This window comes from Myiozetetes cayanensis, unplaced genomic scaffold (genome assembly GCF_022539395.1).
Source record: "Myiozetetes cayanensis isolate MyiCay16 unplaced genomic scaffold, myiCay2020 scf1, whole genome shotgun sequence".
NCBI lineage: Eukaryota > Metazoa > Chordata > Aves > Passeriformes > Tyrannidae > Myiozetetes > Myiozetetes cayanensis.
Window position 1 is genome coordinate 14,829,328 of NW_026086604.1, and position 20,106 is coordinate 14,849,433.

A 20,106-nucleotide genomic window follows, 5' to 3' on the forward strand; every position below is an offset into this window, starting at 1 on the left:
GTACTTAAATATAAAAGAGTAACCACATTCTACAGTTCATTTTTTCCACAGTATGATTAAGAACTAACATTGCATAATGATTTACAAATCATGTTAGTAAATGTGTCTAATTATAAAATAAGCATTAATTATTCATGGGTGGAAGCATCTTATTCAAACCCAAAACCACAGCGTTTCACTTCTTTACGCTCACTAACTTCATAGAACTGATTTCACCTTAAAAAGGAGAGGACCAGTATTAAGAAAATTATTAGGAATTGATACAATGTCACATGGTGAAAAGCCAGACAGATGGTATAGATATTCTAGTTTCGCAAATATGAACTGCTTTAGAGTATCATTACTTGCATTAAAAATACTCATTAAAGTACCTTAGGTGTGCTATAATTTTGGTTCTTTTCATTAACAAGGTGTTTCAATTACACTCTTAGATATACTAAAGCTGGAATATAAACGTTTCTTCCTGACTACTAATGATGTCTTCTTTACATTTCATGCACAGAACACATGATAAATATGTTGAAAGAATTTTGTATAAGTAGCATAAATATCATATAGTAACTTGAAGTATCTGAAAAAAATATGTTTACATCTATTAGTTGAACTTGCATGTCTATGTATAAACCATTTGGGCAAACAAATTAGACAATCGTATACAAATGTTATTTTATGCAAGAAATTATTTTTTTTCTTGTAAACTGATACAGCTTTACAGAGAACGAGGTCACAGGTGGTATATTAGATACTTCATCTCTCTTTAGATATAACAACTTTAGAATAACATCTATCTGTTATTCTCTAAAATGTCACTTAAAGTCCTGCTTTTTATTATGTGCTTTTTTCCTACTTGAACAGTACAACTTGCAATTGTTTTCATTCACTTATATAAATTATATTGAGCACAGACAAAAAGTCCTACAGTAAGGATACATTTTTCAGAAGTGGTGTGTGAATATCCATAATTAGTTGCATTAATATACTGCAATTAGGCAGGGTTATAAACAGGAGCTTTCCAATTCTGTTAGATGCATTTGATTTGACATCATAAATCCTCAGGACTTGTTCTCATACAGCATATGAGTGACTGAATATAACAGCCCAACAAAAATGAAAGATGAGCTCTTTAGGAGTTATCATGCAATGCCAGCTGGAACTTGCATAAGGTCATATTCATGAAAGTGAACCTGGTAAAAGTTTGAAGCATTTCTACAGGAAAAATATAGTAGGACTTTGAGAAGGAAAACTGATACATCACTTCCAAAACACAAGCAAACATTGTAGATGATCAACATGAGTTTTGGCTGAATTCTGAATGTTTTGACTTCTAGAAAAGGCTGTGAGAAAATTGTTATTTCAGATATCCTGATCACATTAAATTGCAGTTGGATTACCTTGTAGTTTATCAACAATTATTCTTTCTTTTTCATATGTTTTTAAATATCATTTAAAATGTAATAAATCTCTTATCACCCAAGAAAAATAGCAAATGCTTGGATATAGGCACCTGGCAAAGAAATATGGCAGAAAATCAAGTTATTTGCCCCGTTTTGATTTACAGACAAAGGAGTATTGAAAAGAGGTTAAAATTTAGAGCTATGAGGTAATAGCTTTGTTGTAGGCAAGCAAATAGATCAACATAAGCAGCAGCTGAAAATTAACTTTTCAATTGCTGAATTTTAAGAAATTTTAAATTTGATTCATCCTCTCAGACATTTGTGGGGTTTTTATCTTGAACTTTTCAAGATTGATGCATTGTATAAGACTAAAATTCTGCTGGGGATATTTAAATTTGTTCCAATTTAATTGGCCTCATGCAACTCTTGTAACATACCATTGTCAGAGGACAGCAGAACAGGTTGTCTTCCCATCTTTCCTGAGAAAGAAAAAAAATGTTAAAAGGAATGACATGAAAATCTTTGCCGAAGCATTCATTACACATTGAGTTATGATTGAAATCTGTCATTTGAAAGATGAAAATTTCTTCAGCTGTTAGTTATTTTATATCCCGAGAAATACTTAATGTATGTAGCTGTAGTACCATGTCTGATTTACATCAACTTCTCCGTGATTCAAGAGAGAAAGTTTAAACAGTTCAAGATTGAAACCCTACCTATTTATCTGCCATGAGATTCAGTATTCCCCTACAGGGCAATGCTGTTATTACAAAGCCAGCTTGATTAAGCAGACAATTATCTACTTTATGAAACTATTTGTGAGTTGATAAATCTCTTCCTCTCATTTACGTTTCAGGAAATGAATCAGATAGATCTATTCACATTTGGTTCATCAGCCTTTTTATTTTCATGCCTGCAACTTCTGTTTTCTGCTTGCTTGTTTTTTAGGCCCTGTCCTGTGAAACATTTATGAATGCTGGCTTTTATAAGTCTGCTGGCAAGTCAGCAACAAATACAGTTATTGTGGAAAAGCTCATCTAATCTGTAGAAGAAAAAGTTGTTTCTGAAATAATTCTTTGTAACTGAGAAAACTAAAAGAGATACATGATTTATAATCTTTATCATGATCATCCAATTAAGAATCATGATACAAAATAATTTGGAATCTTAGTAGAAAAAGAATCAAATGATACTATGGATGTGAATTAGGTTCTTGCAAATTTAGAACACAAGCTTTTTGCTTTGCTTTGCAATTTTGGTCAGTTCATTTCACTGAGTAAAGTGATTTTCAAATAGGTTGCAAACATCAGTTTGATTAAAATGAATAAGCAAACAGAATGTACATTATGAATTTTAGATCTTGCTTTTACAAGTACATTTACTTATCTAAGTACATTTTTGAAAAATCCACCTTTATCTCACTTCTCTCTGAAATGCAGCCATGTATCTGTACCTCTTAAATGTGTTGCTGACTAACAATGTATGTGTTTATACACACACACACACACACACATAGACCCAGGTAATGCATCATAGATAAATAGGGACAAAAGTGGTCCTAATTGACTAGTTATATTTTCTTACTGCTCCAGTGTCGTGGTTTTGCCCCCCAGCCCATCCCTGGGGCTGAGGATGGTTTTGTCCAGGTGATTTCCGGACAAAAAACCAATCAAAAAGTTCAGTGACGCCTTTGCTAATTACATCTTTAAGAAAACGGAAGAGAAGGTTGTGGCGCAGTTAAAATTAAGAGCAGCAGCCATGTAGAAGGGTAGCGGGCCCGAGGAGGGCCAAGGCCCCCTCCTCCCCGGCTTGGGCCGGGGTGGGGGGCAGGTGCAGCACTGAAGCCTCCCTTCTCTCTTGGGAGAGAGTAAAGAAAAAAAAAGTTTAAAAGACGAACTGCTTAGACGAGAAACCGCTGCAGAAGAATTCCAGCCATGAGATAACAGGATTTTCAAGGTCAAAGCTGCAGTCACAGGAGAGAGAAGAAAAGTTCGAAGGGGGGAGAACTGCTTTTTTTCCTTTTCACTTTCCCTCCCTTCAGCAGGGTAAAGACTGAAAAATAAAACCCTGCCACCTGTAGAAGTTTGTTGGGGTGAAGAGACCCCCATGCGGCTCACAGAGGAGCTTGTGGATGCACCAGAGATTTGTGACTTTAACAGAGAGAAAGCCTTATGCTGGAGTAAAAGCGGCTCAGATGAGGCAGAGTCCTGTTAAAGACTTTGTGACCCTCGAAGGGATTGATGCTTATGCTGGAGCGAGACAGCTCGGATAAGCTTGGGATCTCAGTGAGAGATCCATGCTGCTGCTGTTGAAGATTTATGACCCTGACGGGTATTAGAACCTACGCTGGAACACAAAACGGTTCAGGTAGGGATGTTGAGATCCATGTGTGGGATCCGTGCTGCTGGTGCTAGAGAGAACCTACGCTGGAGCAGAAAATGGCTCAGGTGGGATATTGGGATCCGAGTAAGGGATCCAGACTAGACCCATGCCGAGAAGTCAATCAAGGACTGTTCTCCCATGGGGAGGGACCTCCATAGAGAAACAGGGGTGAACTCTTAAACCATTATCCCCTGTAACCCTGTGGAAGAAGATCCATAGTAAGCAAGTGTCCCCTTGCAAGCCTATGGAAGGAGACCCTTCAGGACCTGGGTAACCCCCAGCCTTCGGTTTTAACCCAGGAGGGGGGTAGGCCCAGCCCTGGAGGCTGACATAGAGAAGAAGGAGAAAAGGTTCCAACTGCGACGAAAGTGCTGCAGAGTTACTAGAGAAAGAGAGAGAGAGCTGGAATTCCGAGAACAGAAAAGGGCTGCTTCTCCTCCTTGGACTGATATAAAGGGAAGTGGGGGGAGAAGTATCTTCTGTAAATACATAATACCTTTTACTTAAGTAGAATTGTTGTAAATATAATTCTTTAGTTTTAGTTTATTAATAATAAATACTCATACCTTTTTTTTAATTCAGTCTCTTTTTGTCTGCATAAACCTTCTCTCAACTGTTAGTAATTGTATGTGGGGGTATAAAAGTAAATTGAGCCAGGGCAAAACCACGACATCCAGCTGTATTTATTCCCAGATGGTGTTTGTCTAACATTTTGTATTTTAAAGGGAAGTGCTCTTAGATCTTACTGGAGCACTCCGCTTCATTAGCTTTGCATCACATCGCTTCATTAGCCTTGCAAGTAGAGGATTTTCTAATTCAAATGTGAACATTTGTTGCTGTACTTAAGCAACTTCTTTCAATAGGTGCTTAATTTGTCTTTTCAATGGCTTACTGCATACTTCCAGAATACCTGGTCTACTTGAAACTAACCAACAGCAGTTCAGTCAGTCCTTCCTCACAAGTTGTGTTTATAGAACTCCAACATTTTTAATCATTTTCTCAATGGATCCCTTAGGAGCCTTCCTCTCACCTCCATGTTCTCTTCTTGTTTTCAGGCTTCTAGTGTGTCTTTGAACAGAGTTTTAACCAAAATATAACTTCTTTGAGGGATAGAAGTGGTGCAGGTTGGGTGGCAAAAGTGATATTCTTTCTAGAGGCTAATGTGAGGGAAGGAACAAGCCTTCATCCAGCAGCAACTAAATCTTCCTATGTTCAGTATTGATCAAATAAACATGCTTTGTGAAAGCACAATGCAATTGAAGGGTGATTTCACATATCTAAGTGTGAATTTTTTTATTCAATTAAGCGAGATAGTCTTTCAGAATACAGTGGAAGCAATAATTCTTTATCTGTGCAATTTATTTGTGGCATCATAATAATCACTGGAGATATCACTGGAATAGCCTGAGGCTGCCTCTCAGTTCTACATCTTCATACAGGAAAAGTTAACCAGTGAAGCATTCAGCAAAGACCTGAATATCATGGAACCATCAATAAAAGTGTTATTGACTTCAGCAGATCAGGAATTTAGTGCCTTTAAAGTGTCATTTGCAAGCAGAAAGGACACAGTTTATATCCTTTTTATTATTTGTGATGCAAGATGCAACCTACAGTAAATAAGAATGTGTTTGCTTTTGTTTAAGACATGCTGTTGTAAATAACCGTACAGACTTTGATTTATAAATAAATGCCCTTTGTAGTCTTTAGAAATGGATAACAGTGTTTTGTGTAAGTCTAACTTCTACAAGTTTCATTTAAAGTTTTCAGTGCTTCAGCCATGGGTTCAATGGGCTATAAAGTGGTCACAGCAGAAAAAATGCTGACATGCAATACACCAATATACATGCACAAAAAAAGCACAGTGATAAAAGTGATCTTTTTGTTCTACTATCTGAACTTGCCTTTCAAGACCTTAGTGAAGATGGATAAGTTACTTCCTGAAGTTTTATAAATAGGACAGTTCCTCTTAGTGTAGCTATTCTTTTTGCTGTAAATACATTTTTTTAAGATTATAAGTTTATACACAAGAGAAAGTCTATTTTATTTTGTCAGAGTAACTAAACATGAATGTTCAATTGTCTTGTAAGAAGTGACTCCATTTTTGGTCAATGATATTTTAATTCTTCACATCTTGATTAAAGTAAGTTAGAGACTGTTTTATGAATCTGCTACGGATATTTTCTGTGTGAATTAAAAGATGAACTTTCTTTTTGCAGTCAAAACTTGTGGATCCAATCTTCAGGGACCTGGAGGCACTTTCACATCACCTAATTTTCCATTTCAGTATGACAGCAATGCTCAATGTGTGTGGGTCATCACAGCTATCAATACCAATAAGGTAAGTTTAAAATTCTGTATTTTCTCATTTCCCCCAAGATTATTTTGGTTTTTTGTATGCCAAATAGATGCTATCATGTTTTTATGTGATTCTCTGAATGAATTCCCAGAAGCAACTACTCAATGGTGTGAAGCAATGTCATGGGTCCACTAATATTTTGTTATAACCAGAAGAGCTGCTTTGCTTATAAGACTGTTCATATCATGTTTGACCTTAGACTATGTAAGAAGTCACTGAAGTTCACTTTCCCATCATGAGGGACTGTTCTAAAGTTGTTTATTTCGTTGTCTGAACCACTGTATTAAAATCCCATATACTTTATACCTACACTTTAAACCAAAAGTACTAGGAGTTTTGATAATGCCAGATGAGTCAAAGTGGAGCAATAAAGCTAAATTATGACACCAGTTGTCTTTAATTTCAAGAACTAGGCACCTGGCAGCAATGGCTATATTCTGTTTCCAGGTGTATCATTTTATCTGTACTGAATGTAATGGACTTGTTTAGATATAATAAAACATAAATTAGCTGTGCAGCTCAGAAATGTTTTATAAAGGACTATCAACATCTGTGTTTGCTGGTACAGGGGTATATTCTACCTCTAATTTCTGCCTTATATTGCCATCTGCATCACACTCCATTAACTGATCAGACAGACCTAGAAGGCCTACCCCTTTGCACCTAATTTCATCAGAGGACTCAGCGAAAACCTGATTACATTTCAGAAACCATTTAGTTACACTGGTGTATTTCTCCCTCTAATCTTACAAAGTCCTGTGTGGAAGCCATCCTTATGTTTCATTTTGGTACAAGAAAGAAGGATATTTAAACAGTTGATTAGAATTTGATAATGGAAATTATATATGTGTTTTGGTGGGGGGCAGGGGAGGAGGTTGTTTAATTCTTATCCCAAAGGCTGCTAATCCAATTTATCCAATTTATAGGTCATTAAAAATATTTCAGGAGTCATTGAAAAATAATGCAATCTCTGTTCCACAGATGGGCAAGAAGTTCAAAAGTAATAGTTAAGATCCATTTCTTTCATATTTTTATTTCTTTAATCAAAAACTATTGACAAGATGAAATCTGTGCACATCTAGAATTTCTGAAAGTTTTGTCAAATGTGACAGCAGATGGAATTTAGTATCGTACTGTGTGAGAAAATGAAACACAGCTATTACACTTTGAACAAGTTCTTTAAATGGTCTGAAAACCTCCACTGAGCTGTTGAATGAATTTAAGACTCTTTTCACCATATTTTACATAAAATGGTTTCCTTTCTTAAATGCAGCAAGAGCATGTCTACATTAAAAACAAAACAAAACAAAATAAACAAAACAAACAAACAAATAAACACACTAAAAAAAAGTGCCAAAGTGCCAAATAAGATTTTAGACATTCTACCAATGGTAGAAACAAAACTTTAAGCTGACAAACAGGTATGTATTTACTGGCAAGTCACAGGTGATTGCAGGTGTAAGATATTAGTGACTTGGAGATTGTTAGGGATTACACTCAGATGAAGATATTCATGTCTTAATGCTGCCTTCCTCCTCTGTCACTGCCAGTTCACAGGGTGGTTATGCAATGTTATCTTCAAAACCTCCAAATTTTGTTTTGATCAAAAATATTCTTTAAAGGAGTATTAAAAAACATTATTCCTCAGTATTATTTTCCTTAAGAGGAACCCCTGGTGGTCTAGTGGTAAGGGCGCGGTGCTATCACCGCTGAGACCCGGGTTCGATTCCCGGTCAGGGCCACTCCCGGGCAGGTGGGGCTCGTTAGCCCTTAAAGGCAACCCACCTACGTCCTAAGGACCTCGCTGCCACCGTCCAAGCTCGCTTGGCCCCGGCAGATGAACCTTAGGATTAAAGGGTGGGCTCAGTTCCGCGCACACTGTGTCTCACCTAAAAAATCCAATGCGCAGGCTGGAAGGTGTAAAGACCTTCCCCGGATCTTCACTCGCGAAGGCTGGCCATTATTATTATTATTTATTATTTTCCTTAAAAATTTCCAGTTTCTGCTTTTAAGGAATTTTGAATTTAAATCTGAGTGCAGAAAATTAATTGAACAAATTATTCTGGTTGTCGGTGTGGTTCACAGAGCTTCAGAATAATTAAGGTTGGAAAGAACTTCTGTAGATCCTGTAGTTGAACTCCCCTGCTCAAGCAGGGTCATCTAGAGGCAGCTGCACAGAGGATCTTTGAATATCACAGAAGGTGGTGACCAGAGCTAGTGCCCAGGCACTCCTGCAGTGAAAAACTGTTTGTTGATGTCCAGAAGGAACCTTCTGTGTTTCAGTTTGTACCTGTTCCCTCTGGTCCTGTCACTGGGCACCACTGGAAAGAGTTACATCTTCTTTACATCCTTCCATCAGGAGGTTATAGACATAGAGATTTCAGTGAGCATTCTCTTCTCCAGGCTAAGCAAGCCCAACTATTTCAATCTTATGTGAGAGATACTCCATAATCTTCTTAGTACCCCTTCACTGGACTCTTTCCAGTAGCTGCATATCTTGCTTGTGCTTGGCAGGTGCAGTTGTTTTCCTTTCTCTCAAAACACAAGATCAAGTTATTCCACATTTAAAAATTCCAATTCTAATGAAAACAATATAAATCCTCTCTTTGTTCTTAGGTTGTACCTGCAACAGGTCAAATAAAATGCATTTGAGTTATTTTGTATTGATTTTTCCTCTGAAACTGTAAATCCTGCGAAATAGCAAATAAGCATAGCATGAAAACTGTTCCAGAACCTGACTGATAACAATATATAAGTATACACTCAGTTTTAATATTTGGGGATGAACCAGAATTCATAGATTGATCCTCTGCACTGATTCAGTAAAACATTTCATGTTTTATTTGATTAGTACTTATGTTTTGATTGTATTTACAAGGTAAGGTTTTGGTAGCAGGGATAGATGCAGGGGTGACTTCTCTCAGAAGAGATCAGAAGTTGTCCCCATATCAGACAGAGACGGTCCTAGTCAGCTCCAAAACAGACCCACCGCAGGTCAAAGCAGAGCAAATCAGGCAAGCTGGGGGCACCTCTGTGGTAACTTAATTAAGATGGTGTAAAAAATGCTGCACAACAGCAGCTAAAGGGGATGAGCAAGAATATCTGAGAGAAACAAGCCCACAGACACCAAGGTCAGAGCAGAAGGAGTGCAAGGAAGTGCTTCAGACACCAGAGCACAGGTTCCCCTGCAGCCTGTGGAGAGGACCATTGATGCACATTGTACCCACAGCTCCTAGAGGTCCCCGGTGGAGCAGTGATCCATCTGCAGCCTGTGCAGAACTCATGTCAAAGCAGGTGGATATGCCAAAAGGAATCTGTGACCCCATGGATACCCCTTGGGGTAGCAGGTTTCTGGCAGGACCCATGACACCATGGGGGCCCATACTAGAAGAGTTCCTGAAGAACTGCAGCCTGTGCAGAATTATATTCTGTGGGAGGACTGAAACTGGAGCAGAGAAAGAGCATGAGGAGGAAGGATCAGCACAGACAAAGTGTTACAAACTGACTGCAGTTCCCATTCCCTCTTCCCCTGTGCCACTTTGGGGTAGAGGAGGAGGCAGAAGAGTCAGGAACAAAGAAGTGAATTTGAGCCTGGGAAGAAGGGGGATGGGAAAATGGTGGGTTAAGTTTTGTTCTTATTGGTCACTTTCCTACTCTATTTTTAATTGTCAGCAAATTAAATTAATTTTCCTCAGATCAAGTTTGTTTTGCCCATGACAATAATTAGTGAGCAATCTCCCTGTCTTTATCTTGAGCCATGGGCTTTTTCATTCAATTTTCTCATCCTGTCCTGCTGAGGGGTATTGATGGAGTGACTTGGTGAGCACCTGACAGCCAGCCAAAGCTGAATGACCACAACTTACATATTTATCTGTCTCCTATGTATTTAAATATTGTGAAAGTGTTGAAGATATAATAAAAGAGAGAAAACAATAGTTAAAACCAGATCACTTATTTAAAATTAAATGTGAACTTTCAGATAAGGCCATAATCAATAATATCTGTTTGTTGATGGTACATTAGAGAGTTATGACAGTAACAAGAATGCAAAGAAGTAATATTAGGTAAAGCAAGTAGTTTTATTTCAAAACATGGGTGTTGGACACTGTTTCTACACTTCTGTGATGTACCACTGAAATCACTAGACTCTGAGAAGTCTTAGATTCATCACAGGCACATTATAGTGGAAGGAGTTGTATCATAATTGCTTCAACATTACACAGAAAATACTGTTCTTTGGGTAATATTGGTTGGACATAATTGTAACTCTTTGATATTGCAATGAAATGCAGATACACAGGTAATTATGGAGTTTCTAAAGTAGGGAATAGATAAAATGTTTACAATGTTATCTTGAACAACATTAAGATATGTTTATATCTGAATATGCTTATATATGTTTATATGTTTCAGAAAAGGTGTCTAGTACTGATTAGAAGAACATAAACTTGTTGAGGTTAAAAGAAAATGAGATCTTTTAGAAGTTAGATTTTTTTTTTAATCATATATTGACAAACTTACATTGAGGAAATGTATAAAGTTTACTTAGTGGGTTAATGTTTTCAGTTTTGATTCATGCTAACATTGCCTTACTGTTCTGATAACAATACTGCTTGCTTTGCATGACTGCTAAAAGGCATGCCTTTTGATTTTTTTACCTGGAAGTCAAAAACCTCATTGATATATAAGTGAGGATTTGCCATTAAGAATTATTTATAATGGCAATAACAAATAATATGATTGTATTCGTTATAACATAATATTTACAATATTTTATACCATGGCTGTGAGAACCATGAGGACTTATTGATCCTGGTGGTTCAAAGCTTCTACTGGTTGCATCATTTGCAACAAATAGCTCAGAAACTGAGAATCTTTTAAGGCAGAAAGCAACAGATGAAAAGATCTTCAGTGTCAATGGCCTGGTTCCAGGACTGATTCTAGCTAATTTTCTTCCCTAACTGATTTCAGAAATGAGTTTGATAACAGCACAGTGTAGATGAAAGAAATATTTCCACATGAATTTATCTGCTTCTTTAGCTTTGTACTGCATTATAGTTGATTTCTTGCCTCATACAGTTAATCAGACATACTGTTCAGGCCCAAGCCTTTTTGTCAGTAGAGCCATGATTAAATATCTCAAACATGGCCAGAGATGAAAGCAAGTTAACCATTAAAAAATAGAATAAAAATTACTTGTGAAAGGAAGGTCATGTGGATGGGAATCAATAGAAAAACTCCTTGATGAAGGTTTACCAATATATCTGATGGATATCAGTGAAATCCCCATATGTTCATTGTTCTTATGCATGTTTTTTTGTATTCTTAGTCCTGTTCTCTGGAGTTCATCTGTTTAAGAGAAAAAATAACTTTTTCAATAACTAATACTGTAATTAGAAATAAATCTATGATATGCCAAAGCTCTGAATAGTGATTTAGTGGAAACAGAAATATAATCAATCATAACTTTGTACATAACTTTGTAACAGTGAAATATCTATCGTTGCCTGTATGGTATCACAGCCAATAGACTCTTTAAACCTCCTGGATGACTTGTACCTTGCTTTGTTACGCTCTAAGGTGATATTGGGGTGGTTGAAATTCCCTGTAATTGGTACCTGCATATGTGAGGTTTCTCCAACAGTATATGATGGAGGAAATTCATGGACAGTTTTTCCATTTCTCATTTGTCTTAACATGGTTTCCATCTATTGTTTTATATACACCAATCGATTGATTGTTGCCACTGTTTTATCCTTGGCTACTCTGGACTCAAATAAAGCTTTGTTGGTCAAAATAACAAAGCTGTAGTTCTGGAAATCTACCTGAAAGAACATCCAGGAAAATCATTACTTTACGTGGAACTCTGAAGATGCAATAAAATTTAAAGTTCTGTGCTTTGTTCTGAATTTTGATGCACATATTTTTAAATCCTTTGGTAGCTTGAAAAAAAATCGCATAAACTACTGCTCAGAAATGACAATAAGGATTTCTCAGTTTTGACTCCATTTCATTACATCTCTCACACCTCTTAAGGGAAGTTATACCTGAATATCTCATCAATTAGAATCTGGACCATGCTATGTATTGACAGTAATGTATTCTGACATTAAGTTATTGGATAATTTTATGTTAACATTTTGAGTAGTAAATCTTTGTATTTTCATGAATTACTTCATATCCCCTGCCCAGTGAATTTTTTCTACAGATTTTCTCTTAAAAAAATGAAAACTTTTTTCCTTTAATTGTTTCTGTATAAGATCAGGTGCTTGAGCAGTATTTCTTAGTAAGAAACAGCTGGAAATATTGTTTATAACTGTTCTGGTATTACATTTGGTTTATTTTATCTCAGGTATGGACTGTATGCACAGAAAGAAGAATGCAGGCTGAATTTTAAAGTTATGTGCATCTTACTCCAGACCACTCTTTTTCTCAGGTCTTGTTATCACAGAATCACAGGGAATCACAGAATCAACCAGGCTGGAAAAGACCTCTGAGATCATCAAGTCCAACCCATGACCCAACACGAACCTGTCAACTAGACCATGGCATTAAGTGCCACATCCAGTCTCTTCCTAAATACCTTCAGGGATGGTGACTCCAACACTTCTCGAGGCAGCCCATTCCAATGTCTGATCACTCCCTCTGTAAAGAATTTCTTTCTAATGTCTAACATAAACCTCCCCTGGCACAGCTTAAGACTGTGCCATCTTGCCCTACTGCTGGTTCCTGGGAGAAGAGACCGATGCCCACCTCGTTCCAATCTCCCTTCAGGTAGTTGCAGAGAGTGATGAAGACTCCCCTGAGCCTCCTCTTCTCCAGGCTGAACAACCCCAGCTCCCTCAGCCACTCTTCATAGGGCCTGTGCTCCAGTCCCTTCACCAGCCTGGTTGCCCTTCTTTAGACACGGTCCAGCACCTCAATGTCCTTCCTAAACTGATGGGCCCAGAACTGGACCCAGCGCTCGAGGTGTGGCCTCACCACTGCTGAGTACAGGGGCAGAATGACTGCACTGGTCCTGCTGGCCACACCGTTCCTGATCCAGGCCAGGATGCCACTGGGCTTCTTGGCCACCTGGGCGCACTGCTGGCTCATGTTCAGCTTCCTGTCAGTCGAAACTCCCAGGTCCCTTTCTGCCTGGCTGCTCTCCAGCCACTCTGTGCCCAGCCTGTAGCGCTGCAGGGGTTGTTGTGGCCAAAGTGCAGGACCTGGCACTTGGCCTTGTTAAACCATTGGATTTAGCCCATCTGCCCAGCCTGTCCAGGTCCCTCTGCAGAGCCCTCCTGCCTTCCAGCAGATCTACACTCCCTCCCAACTTGGTGTCATCCGCAAATTTACTAATGGTACACTCAATCCCCTCGTCCGGTTCATCAATAAAGATATTAAAAAGAACTGGGCCCAGCACTGATCCCTGGGGGACACCACTGGTGACCGGCTGCCAACTGGATGCAGCCCCGTTCACAGCACTCTCTGGGCCCGGCCCTCCAGCCAGTTCTTAAACCAGCAGAGAGTGCCCCTGTCCAAGCCGTGGGTTGCCAGCTTTTCCAGGAGTATGCTGTGGGAGATGGTGTCAAAGGCTTTGCTGAAGTCCAGATAGACACATCCACAGCCTTCCCCTCATCCACCAGGCAGGTCACTTGATCATAAAAGGAGATCGGGTTGGTCAGACAGGACCTGCCCCTCCTAAACCTGTGCTGGCTGTGTCTGATCCCTTGACCATCCTGTAGGTGCTGTGTGATTGCACTTTGGATGGTCTGCTCCATAACCGTGCTGGGTACTGAGGTCAGGCTGACAGGCCTGTAGTTTCCCTGGTCTTCCTTCCAGCCCTTCTTGTGAATGGGTATCACATTAGACACCTTCCAGTCATCTGAGACCTCCCCTATGAGCCAGGACTGTTGGTAAATGATGGACAGTGGCTTGGCGAGCACTTCCTTCAGCTTCCTCATCGCCCTAGGATGGATCCCATCTGATCCCATGGACTTGTGAGAATCCAAGTGGCTCAGCAGGTCACTAACTACTTCCTCCTGGATAACAGAGGGGCTATTTGGCTTCCTGTCACTGTCTACGAGCCCAGGAAGCCAGTTGTCTTGAGGATTTGTTCTTCATTCTAACATACAGTTGGTTTATCCATGGTCTAAAAGCCCTTCTTAAAGACAGATAGCAGTTTGCTTCCTCTGAAGTGGAGTAGAGAAACCTAGAGTAGAAGACTTATTCTATTTAGATATTTGTGTAGGAAAACCATATTTAGAGGAAAATAATTATTTCTAGCAGGCTTAACAAAGCCCAGACTCTTGATTTTCTCTTAGAAAGGAAAGGCTACAAAATGATCAATTTAAATTTAACTACAAGCTAAAATACCAGTGAAATCTGAATTAGGGCTAAAGTTAACCAGAGTTCAAGTCTTATGAATTATACTTGCTGATTTTTTTCTAATCCTCAGTGACAGAAACACTGTGGAAAATGTCAGTGCTAGAATGACAGACTTTCTGACAGATCTCAGCCAAATTCACACCACATATTGTTCATCACCATGCATCAAGAAGGAGAAAAACAAGCAAAAGGGTTCCTTTATAAAAAAAAAAAAATATCAAGCTGTTTTTCCAAAATTGTAAGGAGAAATTAAATATGTAAGCTGACTGTTAAATTTAGATGGATCTGAAAACTAGGCCTGGTTCTGTTAATTTTATATAGTAGGAATTTTAAAAAAAGAAATTTTATGTGATCATGTGTTACTGTCTTTGTCACCATCATATTCTAAATTTTGCATTGCATGTATTTCAAGCATAAGATATTCTTACTACTTGCATAAATATATTCTTTAAAATGCTTTCTTTAGAATATAGGTTTCTGAAGTTTACCAGTGTTCACATTCTTATCTTTTTATCTATTTCATTTTGAAATAATTTAGAAATCAATAACAATTTATGCCCAACAGCTGTGAGACAACTGAGTTTTGATTTTGGTTTTAAGGAGTTTCTTAATTATTAGTAGTATTTTTGCTAGAGACTTTTTTGGTTGGTTGGCTGGATTTTGTTTGCTTGTTTGTTTTAATGCCAGTTATCTGTTAGAAACTCTATTACCTGAATTTTGATGTAATGGCAGAACTTACAGAAAATTTATGACATCTATTTCCAACTGCTGTAGTTCCTTACTTTCTGAGAAACTTTTGCAATAATTCAAAATATCTGTGAAACTCCTCACATGATATTTTCTGCCAATTTGAAAAATTATACTGAAGGAAGAACTTGCAACTGTGACTGAAATAATATTAAATATGGTTCTTATTTAATCACTCTGTATTAAGTAACCTTTTTAATGTGTTTTTACATTTTATTCTTCACTTCCTCCTTCATTACATCATTAAGTTGCTGTTTTCTTCCTGCAAGAAAATGAATCCTTTAATTTCTGAGGCTTTTTACTTTTAGGGCCAAGTCAAAAATGAGCAAAACAAATTCAGCAAAACGCTAAGTATTTATGTTTAATTTATCACAGCTGTGTTATTTTGTTAACCACGTCAAAACTGTCAGTGGAACATCTCCTAAGCTTGCTGTTAAGCCTAAATCCAGTTGCCATTCATATTTAATCATGTTAACAGTATAAATCTCAAGCAGGCTGGGTGCTTCAAAATGAACTCAAACATTCATTTCATGAAATTTGTTTTGGTCAGGCTTGTTGGAACAAACTGTACTGAACCTCTTTTTACAAGCAAATGTCTCAAACTCAGCTTTCTCTAAGCTTAGTGTGAAGCTACACCAAGGGTGATCCAGTCAGTGAAAGGATAAGAAAGTATGAGCATACTTAAACTCACTCTAAATTATATATGTTAAACATAATCCTGTTTTTCATCCATGTAGATTAAAAAATCTTGTACTCTATTTATCAGTAGGAGACAATAAAGTTTTATCCTATATGAAACTAGAAAATGTAAAAATATTTTAGTTTTGTTCAGAACACATTACATTTCTGTGTAACATTAGCTACACTCTTTTTCCATATTGTTCATGTACAATTTGATCCAGTTAAAAATATCTGAGTCACATATACACTCCAGTTAAGAAAAAATTCTTAGAAATATATGTGGACAGAAGCACAATTTTCTCAGTAGAGTAAGAGCACAGAGGGAATCCAGCTATTCCTATGACAGGAAGTTAGCAGGTTCATCTGTGAAGGAATAGAATAAGTTGTTGAATGAGAGCATTTGGAGTCAGGAGGTATGTGCAACTGTAGAATGCTACAAGACTTGCCCTTTCATCCTGAAGTTTTGCTGTAGATATACTTTCATTATGAAAGAAAGACAGGTTTATTTTCTTAAATATTGTAAATTTTACTTGACTAATTTTTTCCCTACCATTTCTGTGACTATAGGAGTGATGTTTCACACTCTGAAAATGGGACCTACCCATAGGGAATGGGTGAGATTGTGCCTATTGCAATAAGTTCAACAAAATTATATCTGTTTCAGCCACCAAAGATTTTAGATTCTAGCTCTTGCCTTTATTTCAGGTATTGACTCCACTTGTGGATAAAACTTTAGATAAAATTAAATGTTGAATTTTAGTTCTGTTTGGCTTTCTATAAGTTCTTAAAATTGGTCTAACATATCTCCCATCCATTTTGAATGCAAACATTTTTTCTAATTTGTACTTATGAATATGCACACCCAAGCTAGAACTTTTAAAAAGACTTATGTATATGACTAAGAGACTTTGATAGGAAATTTCCAGTGCTTGCACTGTGAATATTTGAGATGTTTCAGTCTTTTTTGTTTGATGAATTTTTGGCAGAGACTTGTCACTTCCCTCCATGGTTGAGTTCACTTGGTTGCTCTTCAGAGCGATCTTTATAGGAAATTGTTCTGCTCAGTATATACCTTTTTTGTTTTCTATGACACAACTCCTTTAAAGGTTCATGGTACCATTCTATGGTGGGCAAATCTTGGCTGCCAGATGCCCACCAGGCTTGTTCTGTCATACCCCTTCCTCAAAAGGACAGGGAGAAAATACAATGAAAAAATTCCTGGGTCAAGATAAGGACAGGGAGATCACTCAGTAGTTACTTCCATTTGCAAAACAGACTCAACTTGGGGAAATTAATTAAATTTATTGCCGAACAAAATAGAATTTGTTTAATGAGAAATAAGAACAAATCTAAAGGAAGCACCTCCCCTCACCCCTCCCTTCTTCCCAAGCTCAATTCTCTCACAACTTCTCTACATCTCCCCCTGAGCTGCACAGAGAAGACAGGGAACGAGGGTTGCAGTCAGTCAGTAATAGTGCGTCTCTGTCACTCCTTCCTCCTGATGCTCTTTCCCTGTTCCAGCATGGGGTCCCTCCCAGAGGCTGCAGTTCTTCAGGAACTCTTCTAGAATGGGCCCTCATGGTGTCATGGGTCCTGCCAGAAACCTGCTACCCCAAGGGGTATCCATGGGGTCACAGATTCCTTTTGGCATATCCACCTGCTTTGACATGAGTTCTGCACAGGCTGCAGATGGATCACTGCTCCACCAGGGACCTCTAGGAGCTGTGGGTACAATGTGCATCAATGGTCCTCTCCACAGGCTGCAGGGGAACCTGTGCTCTGGTGTCTGAAGCACTTCCTTGCACTCCTTCTGCTCTGACCTTGGTGTCTGTGGGCTTGTGTCTCTCAGATATTCTTGCTCATCCCCTTTAGCTGCTGTTGTGCAGCATTTTTTACACCTTCTTAATTAAGTTACCACAGAGGTGCCCCCAGCTTGCCTGCTTTGACCTGCGGTGGGTCCATCTTGGAGCCACCTGGCACTGTCCCTGTCCAACATGGGGGCAGCTGCCGATCTCTTCCCACCAAAACCACTCCTGCAGTCCCTCTGTGCTCCCAAAAACTTTATGATGTAAACCCATTACACATTCACAATGCAAACTGAAGGTGATACTTGGAGGAATGTCTGCTGAGACTTAAGTCACTAGTATGATTCCTGTGTTTCCTTCAGGATGTTTAACTGCCCATTAAGTTAGGCTCACATCAGTTAGTGATCTCTCTGCTTATTTTTTGGAACAAATGGCTTATTCTCTGGGGGATTAAAAAGGGCAGACTACTGCCCTTTTGGGATTCAAGGATATTCTTTCTGAAGTAACTACTGGAAGGAAGTACAGAATCAGGGGCAAGTTAATTAGAAGTCCTCAGTCCCCTCCTATGATTGCAATCATCTTGTTATTTAAGAATAATTTTTTTTTCTTTTTTAAATTCTGACTTAGTTTTATAAGGGAAGAATGATCATGAGTTATTTTCATTGTAGTTTTCTGGATCAGTTGAATTTTTTTCTTGCTTATTCCTATTACTCTCTGTTTATACTCGTATTGGCCAGTCGTACCTTCTTTTAGGCTATTGAGAGCATCTTTGTCTCCCTGCCTGTGGAAGTTAAAACAAAAAAGTTATTAGAGCAAAAGAGCACAACAATATTTCAGTTTTTTTCCTAACATATCTCCTTTGAAAGTGGCAAAATGTGTTGATGGTAATTCTTTATCTAATGCAGCTGAGGATACTGTTTGCCTTCTTTGCAACAAGGGCAAATTACTGGCTCATGTTCAACCTGATGTCAACCAGAACCCTCAGGTACAATTCTGCAAAGCTACTTTCCAGCTGGATAACCCCTACTATGTACTGGTATATGGGGTAGTTCCTTCTCAGAGGCCCAACTTTTCACTTCCATTTGTTGAACTTCATGATATTCTTATTGGTCCATTTCTCCAGTGTGTTGACATTCATCTTCATGGCAGCATGACCCTCTGGCATGTTAACCACTACTCTGATTTTGGTGTTGTGGCAAACTTACTGAGTTTGCCCCATCATCCAGACAACCAATAAAGATGTTAAACAGGACTTGTCCCATTCTTGAGCCCTGGGATACTCCACCAGCTACTGGCCTCTGACTAGATTTTGTGCCACTGATAACCATGCTCTGGGGCCAGACTTTCCTCCAGTTTTCAGTCCACCTCATTGTCTCTTCAACCCACACATCAACACCTTGTCTATTAATATCTTGACAATGTCAAAGGCTAACATGAAGCCTAGGTAGAAAATATTCACTGCTCTCCTCTCATCCCCCAGGCTAGTTATCTAATCATAGAAGTCTATCAAAGTTGATCAAGCATGACTTCCCCTTGGTAAAGCCATCCTGATTACTCCTGGTGATTTTCTTGTCTGAAATATTTTCCAGGGTTAGCTGGTCCATTGCTAGTATTAATGTTAAATAAAATTATACCTAGTGTAAATAACTTAAATAAAATTATAACTCAGTCTTATAATAAGTGACGGATTCAATATATTTTCCTTCTGAAACTGCTCTTCTCTAATCAAATATATAATAACACAGTTATTTTGATTGAAAGACCTGTGATTGTGGAAAATTAGGGAGATAAAGCCTATCAATCAGACAGTAGCATTTCATTAGCTTATACCATCAGATATAAATGCATATCATTTACTTACTGGGAAGTACTCAGACATCCTCAGCACAAAAGCAATTAACCATCCTGAGGGCATATGAGGACACTCAGATACAAACAGGACGTATTTGCTTCTCCTTGCCTAGTTTTGCTTCTACCAGTGAAGAAGGTGACCAGAGAATTCTTTTTGATTGATGAGCAAAGGATGGGCAAGACATTATTAGCAGTCTTTAGGTGCTTTTTTTTTCCTAGAGCTAACAGTGAAAACTGAAGAAATTAGGTATCTTGTGGATTTCAGTGGGGTGAATTTCTTGCTGCTGCTAGTATATTCTGATAATTCATATAATGGGTTTTTGCAAGATAATGTCTGGAGAAATAGATCTCTTGGTAGATCAGTAACCGAATGTTCTGGCACTAGAGAGGTGCCCAGAATTTTCAAGTTCAAGTAATTTTTCTCTTGCTATCTTCTAGGTGAAAATACCATTCCTACACCATGTTAAAGTTAGTTACTGTGGTGGGTTGACTCTGGCTGGATGCCAAGTGCCCACCAAGC

The 20,106-nt window shown here is 38.3% G+C and overlaps 1 protein-coding gene across 6 annotated transcripts in view; it reads left to right on the forward strand.

Annotated features, from left to right (window-relative positions):
• Positions 1 to 20,106, forward strand: part of CSMD3 (CUB and Sushi multiple domains 3) — a 605,611-nt gene that overhangs the window by 272,513 nt on the left and 312,992 nt on the right. For all 6 annotated transcript variants that reach the window (XM_050305446.1, XM_050305454.1, XM_050305462.1 and 3 more), the window contains one exon: positions 5,993 to 6,114. In XM_050305446.1, the coding sequence (XP_050161403.1) occupies positions 5,993 to 6,114 (122 nt within the window). The remainder of the gene's footprint in view (positions 1 to 5,992; positions 6,115 to 20,106) is intronic.